Genomic DNA, 7777 nt, shown 5'->3' with positions numbered 1-7777 from the left:
GACTCACATCTGGATAGCAACACCAACACATCATCTTCTCCAGCAAACACCGAGTGTATGCACTTACACTGCAACTGCTGCTAGCAGGTTACCTCTAGGAATGAGCCTCTGAGCTCCACAAACCGCCTTGCATGGGTTACCTTCGTGAATAAGTCGACGGGCTCAATAACTTTCTGAGATGGACCCAGGGGGTCGACAGGCTCCCTGACCAGTTAGTACGGGTTACTACAAGCAAACTCTAGCATCAATATCAAAATGGAAACATCAACATCAATACTAAAATGGAAACAACATCAATACGAAAATCCGCTAACTCCATCGAAAAAAAAAAAAAGATCAGGAGAATATAACTCTTTTCTAAAGATAAACAGTCACATGCAACCTATTAGGCAAACATTCATATAAGCAAAATCAAAGCCGAGTCTCTTGAACAACGGCGATGATAGACCCTTAATTGCTTCGACCCTCGCTCACTGGTTTAATAAAGCAAAGTCTCTTGACTCGCGGCGATGACAGTCCCTTGACTGCTTCGACCCTCACCCATAGATTCAGTAAAGTCGAGTCTCTTAACTTGAGGCAAATAGCGACGATGATAGTCCCTTGACTGCGTCAACTCTCGCCGCAAAGCCTAGTCCTAGACTCACCACGAACTACAAGCGGTGACGGTCCCTTGACTGTCCGACCCTTGCATACAAAGTCAGGTCCCTAGACTAGTCACGAACTACGGGAGGTGACAATCTCTTGAATGCTCGACCCTCACGTACAAAACAGGGTCCTTGAATCGCCACGAACTATGGGCGGTGATAGTCTCCTGACTGCCCGACCCTTGCGCTCCAAGTTGAGCTCCGCACTCGTACCTAGTGTGGTTATCACGTTTCTTTGGCAAATTTGCTTTGAACCTTGGGTTCTTACCATCTCGTCGCGAAAACATGCACGTGTAGGTAGGTTAAGGCTGTGTTTGGATAGTTAATATATTTCAATATTTTTTAAATATTTTTATATTATTAGAAATATTTCACATATCAAATACAATTAATCATTTTCGTATTAAAATTTTTTCAAAATTTACTATAATATTTATCACTATAATATATAAATAAAAAATAAAATCACTATAATATTTATCATTATAATATATAAATAAAAAATAAAATCACTATAATATATAATAAAAAATAAAATCACTATAATATATAAATAAAAAATAAAATTACTATAATATTGATCACTATTATATATAAATAAAAAATAAAATCACTATTATATATAAAAAAAATAAAATCACTATAATATATAAATAAAAAATAAAATCACTATCATATATAAATAAAAAATAACATTAATATAATATTTATCACTATTATATATATGAAAATAAAATCATTATAATATTTATCTCTATTATATATAAATTAAAAATAAAATCATTATAATATTTATCATTATTATATATAAAAATAAAATAAAATCACTACAATATTTATTAATATTAAAAAATCACTATAATAAAATCACTATAATATTTATTACTAAAAATAAAATCACTATAATATTTATGAGACTCATATCTTTTTCAACTACTTATCTAAAAGTTAACAACTCAACATATTTCGCACATCCAAACAACTTAAAATACTCTCAATGAGATCCACAAACTCACTCTACTCTCTACTCATAACTATTCACAAATATTTTCAATACTTTTCAAATATTCTTACTACCTAAACGTACCCTAAAACGTATTTCACTACTTAATGCCGATGTATTACTCAGCTATGCCCATTAAAGAAAGGCAATAATAATAATAATTAAATAATAAAAAATTTAAGAGGTTAGATTAAGAGGTTTCAACAAACCCATACTTAAACACGAATTTGTTTTTTTTAAAAGGTAACGAATTATAATTTAATTATTAATTTTCAGTAACTTGATTTGTTGAGTAGCAGGGTTATACTTATATATGATGATGATGCAAGTTTCTATTTCCACCACATGAACTCTTTTTTTATCATTACATATGATTGATTTAGTTAGTCGTGTGTCTGCTACTGCCTGTGATCAACACAAAAGAACATAACGTTTACATACCAGAGCCATAAGTGAAAGGAAATAAAGTGATTTAGGACAGGTTTGGGAGTGGGATGTAATACAAAATTCTCATCTCATCTTATCTAATCATTATACCTTTTTTAAATCTCTCTACAAAATATAATAAACAATTCAACTTTTTTAAATCTTAATTCAACTTTTTTAAATCTCAATACAATAATAATATTAAAATATAACATTTTAAAAATTAAAATAAAATATAAAATTTTCATCACACCTCTCAAACCTGCCCTTGAAAGCAAAGCAAACTGTCTATATGTGTGTGTGTAAGGCCATTTCGTGGTACAAGAGGTTAATTCATGTTACATACCATTTCAATTCATGTGGTCCGATGGAATGGCAATGCAGATGACTGATGATATCTGTTATCGTTTACCAGTCTGCAATACAAAGTGAACAAAATCTTGAATCCGAAACTTTACCATTGAATGCGCCAGTGCGCAGAAAACGTAACAGTAATAACCCAGCTAATTTACACAGGAAAAACCCATTTTAAAAGTTTGTTGAAGATCTTACTTTTATTGTCTTTTCGTTAACTTTCTCAGCATTGAACACAATACAGCATACTCGGAAGCCAACAACTTGAAAGGCCCTGCCGTTCAGCCTAGCATTAGAGGTGAGCATTCCAAGTTAGCCTCTCCTTTAATTTGGAATTCATTACCGTTCTGTCACGTCGCTAATACGAAAAACGTTTGAAAATATTTCACTTTTTATTTTTTTTGTTTTCTTCGCTTTCTTTTTCTGTCCAAGACATGACAAAAGCCAAATTAATCGAGAAAAGAGTCGGGGTGAATCGAACAAAAGGATTTCAGCCCCACCCATCAAACGAAGTGTGGTTTGAAAAGTGAATTGATATAAAAATTGAATATTAAATAAAATATTATTTTTTAATATTATTATTTTATAATTTAAAAAAATTGAATTATTTATTATATTTTATATAAAAATTTAAAAATATTATAATGATGAGATAAAATATTTTCACTATCCAAACGATGTAGTCACATACTCACAGTAGGTCCTCAATCTGGAAAACTGACCTTTTTTATTAGAAAAATTCTAAAAATAAGTCTCACACCCTCCACACTATTTAAAAATATATGATTTTATTTTTTTACTCTTATATTTTATATTGAATTGAATTATGAAATATAAGGATAAAAAAGTAAAATTATATATTTTTAAGTGGTGTGTAGGGATGTGAAATTTCTATGTAGCATAATTCTTTTTATTATTACATACGACTAGAAATAGTAACCCACAACATAATACCTATACGTGAATGATATTTCTAGTATACATCAGCAATGAAGTACCGAAAAGAATGATCTATTAGTGTACCCACAGCAATGATCCCAACAAACTGTTTCAGTTTCTCCCTTGTCTTTAGACTTTAGAGTCATAAGGGATTTGAAAACAGTAATCTCACCTCTGCCTTGAAACCCTATGTCAATCCTTTTCTCCCTAACTTGCCAGGCTCGTCTTCCACATACTAATACCATCGGATATGCACCGGGTGAAAAGTACAGATTTTAGCATCCAAAGTCTACCTCAGAAGTTGTGGAGTTTAAACCATGTTGCCAAGGTTGAATGTCAGCTGACCCCTGGTTGCAGCATTGGGAAGAAAGCCAAGTTGTTGCCAGGCCTGGCTTCCTTCTCCATTACCTTTTCATTTGCCCACCACTCAGAGCCAATAGCGGGCTTATCAGACACTTCCCTTTTTGAGTTGTCAAAATTAAACTCTTTGGTCGAGCCAAGAGAAATAGAACGATGCTTCCTATAGCTCTGCTCCTCCCCTTCCTCAGAAACTTTTTCAGGCATTTCATTGGATGTTTCTCCAATTGACAACTCGAAGCAATTTTTGGTGTCCGTTATTATCCCTTCTCTATCAGTTGGGGCTTCTGCCACTACATCCCGTGAAGCTCCTGATATGTTTCTAATAAATGCCACTGGTTTATTAGCAAGACAGCGTGCAACATCTTCTCCAGTCAACTCAAATGATACTCTGTGATTCATTACAGTTCCATTATTTTGACATCCATTCCCTGAATTGATGAGGGACGCCATTTCAGATATTTGGTTCTCCAAAAGGCAATTCTCTCGAGAAGCAAGGCACATAGCATCAGGCGTCAAAGATCCAGAACCCAACCTTGAGCCCTGCCCAGCACCCTCTGGGGTCAAAGATCCAGAATTTAACCTTGAACCCAACCCCATACCATTCGGAGTCAAGGATCCTGAACCTAGCATTGAACCAAGCCCCACGCCGTCTGGGGTCAAAGATCCAGAACCAAGCCTTGAACCCCATTTGCGAGTTGAAAAATATTCAAAACCCAAGATTTTGGGAGCCTCCCCCATGCGGAACTCCAGTATAGTGCGTCTATCAGGAAAAGGAGTTGAGGTTCCAGAATTTGAGATCACTGATCCAGGTGATATGAGGTGGCCACCTGGACTTCCTGGGTACTGTTGATAAGGCTGGAATTCATAATGGGATAATGCAAACTTCAGATTGGTTCCACTGTTTCTATGAGTGCGGTCAAGCGATGAAGTAAGCAGTTGAGCAAATGGCACTTCAGGGGATGAAGGTGTTGTCAAGTGCATGGATTCAGGCGGGGGAGTGAAAGGAGCAGTGGATGGTTCAGTGGTAAAGGTAGAAAATACAGGGGGTGAGACTGACTGTGTCTCATATGCATATGGACCTATGGCAAAAGAGGATGCAGGTCCACCTGGTGAATAAGTACTGACAGAAAGAGAAGTGAGGGGCAGTAATCCAGCTGGTGATTGAGTAGCAGATGGAGGATCAGATTGTAGGAAGGATGCAGGAGAAGAGGGTGGGGCAATGAAGGGTAGTACAACGGCAGTTGAGGGTGCGGGGTTTTCATTAGCAGGGGCTGCAACCCCTGGTACCACTGGCTCTGGAACAAGGACAGCATGGCTAATCCGCTTGCTGTTTTTATGAGATCCAAAGCAACAGTTCAAGTTCCAGCAGCTTCCCCATCTTCTTTTCTGTATTCAAATGAAAAATAATATTACTAATAATAATAGTGATTAAAAACAACAACAATAATAATAATAATAATAATTGTAAATGACTTGGAGTTTGAAGGGAATCGTGATTTGGTTTCTTATCTAGCTTGTAAGATCTACAAACATTTAGTACGCAATATTCAGAGAACAAAAGAGGGGAAATTCAGCAAGAATTAGTGAACTTAATCACAGACCACACATACACACACAACCTGTTATACACTTTGGTACAGTTATGGATTAAAACAACACAGGTAGTTGATGCATCAGCAGCAACACTCACTACAATAAAAGCACAGGTACAGCCCTAATCATCACCAGAGTTGGACATCCTATACTAACTGTAAATCAATTTCAGCACTGGCCACTTAATCAAGCCAAAATCACCATCCAATACATATGTAAGCAAGCAAGGAATTTATCACAGTAACTTGAAAGAACAATTACTGCCACTTTTTTTATAGGTTATTAATGCCACTTAACAAATAGAAATGTTAGACAAGATCTATGCCAATTGCCAGCTTCCAAGGTCCTGCCATTTGCCAAATATGAGTTAGAATGCTCCTTCAAAACTACAGATGCAACCTGATTTTGTGCAAAGTTGACTACAGACAACATTAAAATTGAGAAAGAAAATAAATTTCTGTCTAAAATTTATATATTTTGATCATATCTTCTAATTTTAGAATATAATGTGTGAATTTGGCTTCTTCTACTTTTCTTCTTCTTTTCTCTGTGAATTTGGCTAATTCTAATGGCTGTCAAAGTCACTTTTCCTTAAAAAAAAAAAAAAAAAAAATACAGACGGTGGGGGCACAATAGAGAAGCCGGAGAGAGAAGAAAAAGCACTTCTCAGGTTTCTGTTCTAAGTCCTTTTAAAGGATCCTTGAACGCTAGTATTACTTTTCTAAAGCAGTCTTACTTTTCTAAAGCCGTCTGAGCTATGCGTCTTAAAAGGATAGCGATATTATCTCCATTACACAGCATTATTGTTTTCATGATTATGGCAACTGAAAAAAGTAGAGATCAAAGGAACGTGTAGTCTAATCCACAGAATGAACAGAACAGGTGGTGTCAAGGATAGACCCAGCCAATTTCTACAAGACAGGAGGGACGCTAACAAGTTCCACAAGATGAAAATATAGTTGATGAGAAAAGAAAGAAACCAACTAAATTGAGCCAAATATGTTTACTAGGATTATTTTATAAATATTATAGCTTTTATATATTCTTCCGTTTTCGCCCTTTCCCTCGGTTTCTCAGCAGCCAAACGCAGCATAAAAATAAATTGACGAATACACTAATGATTAGCCGCCAAAAAAGAAACGAGAAAAAGCAGAAAATATGCCTAAATCTTATTTCTCCGAGCACCATATGATAATTGAGATATCTAGCCAATAGCGCACTGCGCCTCGCTCATGAGATTTTCGGGATCGACTTCCTATACCCCAAATCCAGCTTGCCGAGAGAGAGAGAGAGAGAGAGAGAGAGAGAGAGGAGGAGGAGGAGGAGGAGAAAACTAAAACCAAATGAGATTTGCGAAATTTAAAATCTACAAAAGAAATCGAACGTACCATTCAGTTTCTTTCCTCGCCCACCAAAGAGAGCATAAGAAACATGAAATGGAAGTAAGCGAAATGAATCCCCCCAACCGGCATTAGAAAGAAAAAAAAAGGTAATTTTCTTTCTCTTTCCGCATTTTTGCAGCAGCTAAACAGAGTAAAAAAAATGACTGAACAAACGAAAAAATAAACAATTGAACGATTTTGGCAAAACCAATCATTTAATAGAGAACAGGTTCTCGCCGAAAACCAGAACAGCATCCCATGTAGCACCCGCTCCTTTTTTTCCATTTTCTCAGCTCCCAAACACAGACCAGAATTAATGGAGAAAACAATCATATAAAAAGCCAAAACATGCGCACGCGCACACACTCTTACAGTAACAGTGGTAGGCTGGACACGGGTCTCTGCAGAGACGATGGCAGTGGCTGCAGCGTTTATGGTCTCCACGCTGTTACTATTTGTGCTTCTCATCCTTCTGGTTTCGTTTCGATCCGGAGCAACCTTTATTACTATTGTTTTATTTCAATCGAGAGAGAGAGAGAGAAGAGAAGAGAAAAGAAGGCCTGATTTCAACGGTGAATGGATTTTCCGGCTGCTCGAGCCTGAGAGGCGGCCGAAAATGATTGAATTTCCAGTTTCGGAGAGACTAGAGAAGATGGAAGATGGATTTTGATGATCTACAAGTAACAACAGAGACACCATCAAAGGTATTTCTAAACTATTTTGTTTTTTGTTTTTTGTTTTTTTTTTTAATTATGAAAAATCAGCAAACTCTTCCTATATATAAATAAAAATTAATATGTGTGAATGGATTTCCTCCAAATTTGCGCTAAATCCTGACCACGACAGCATGGAAGGATAATTGAGGGGGACCCACCTGAAATTATTGCTGTTTTGTTTTCCCCCTAGATGAGCATATTATATCAATTCATCACCATTATTATTATTGTTTATATTATATCTTCCATTTAATACAGTTATTATCACTTCTTGTTCTACATATAATTGATATTACCCGATAACAAATATATATATATCTATTTTGTTTTTATAAATATTTATTTTGAAAACGATTTTAG

At 35.7% G+C, this 7777-nt stretch overlaps 1 protein-coding gene across 2 annotated transcripts; it reads right to left on the bottom strand.

Moving 5' to 3' along the window:
- Positions 1 to 3375: 3375 nt before the first annotated feature.
- On the bottom strand, positions 3376 to 7432 carry LOC108982675. 2 transcript variants are annotated; one of them, XM_018954115.2, is made up of 2 exons: positions 7074 to 7432; positions 3376 to 5112 (listed from the first exon to the last, which is right to left on the bottom strand). In XM_018954115.2, exons 1-2 carry the CDS (start codon positions 7167 to 7169, stop codon positions 3703 to 3705), a joined length of 1506 nt encoding a protein of 501 aa, XP_018809660.2. In that variant the 5' UTR covers positions 7170 to 7432; the 3' UTR covers positions 3376 to 3702. The 2 variants fall into 2 exon arrangements, with proteins under 2 accessions (XP_018809660.2, XP_018809661.2); XM_018954116.2 differs by lacking the exon at positions 7074 to 7432 and adding an exon at positions 6708 to 7067.
- Between the last annotated feature and the right edge of the window lie 345 nt (positions 7433 to 7777).

The sequence above is a fragment of the Juglans regia genome, chromosome 13 (genome assembly GCF_001411555.2).
Source record: "Juglans regia cultivar Chandler chromosome 13, Walnut 2.0, whole genome shotgun sequence".
NCBI lineage: Eukaryota > Viridiplantae > Streptophyta > Magnoliopsida > Fagales > Juglandaceae > Juglans > Juglans regia.
The sequence above is the reverse complement of the archived record's forward strand: the minus strand, read 5'-3'. Positions and strand labels throughout refer to the sequence as shown.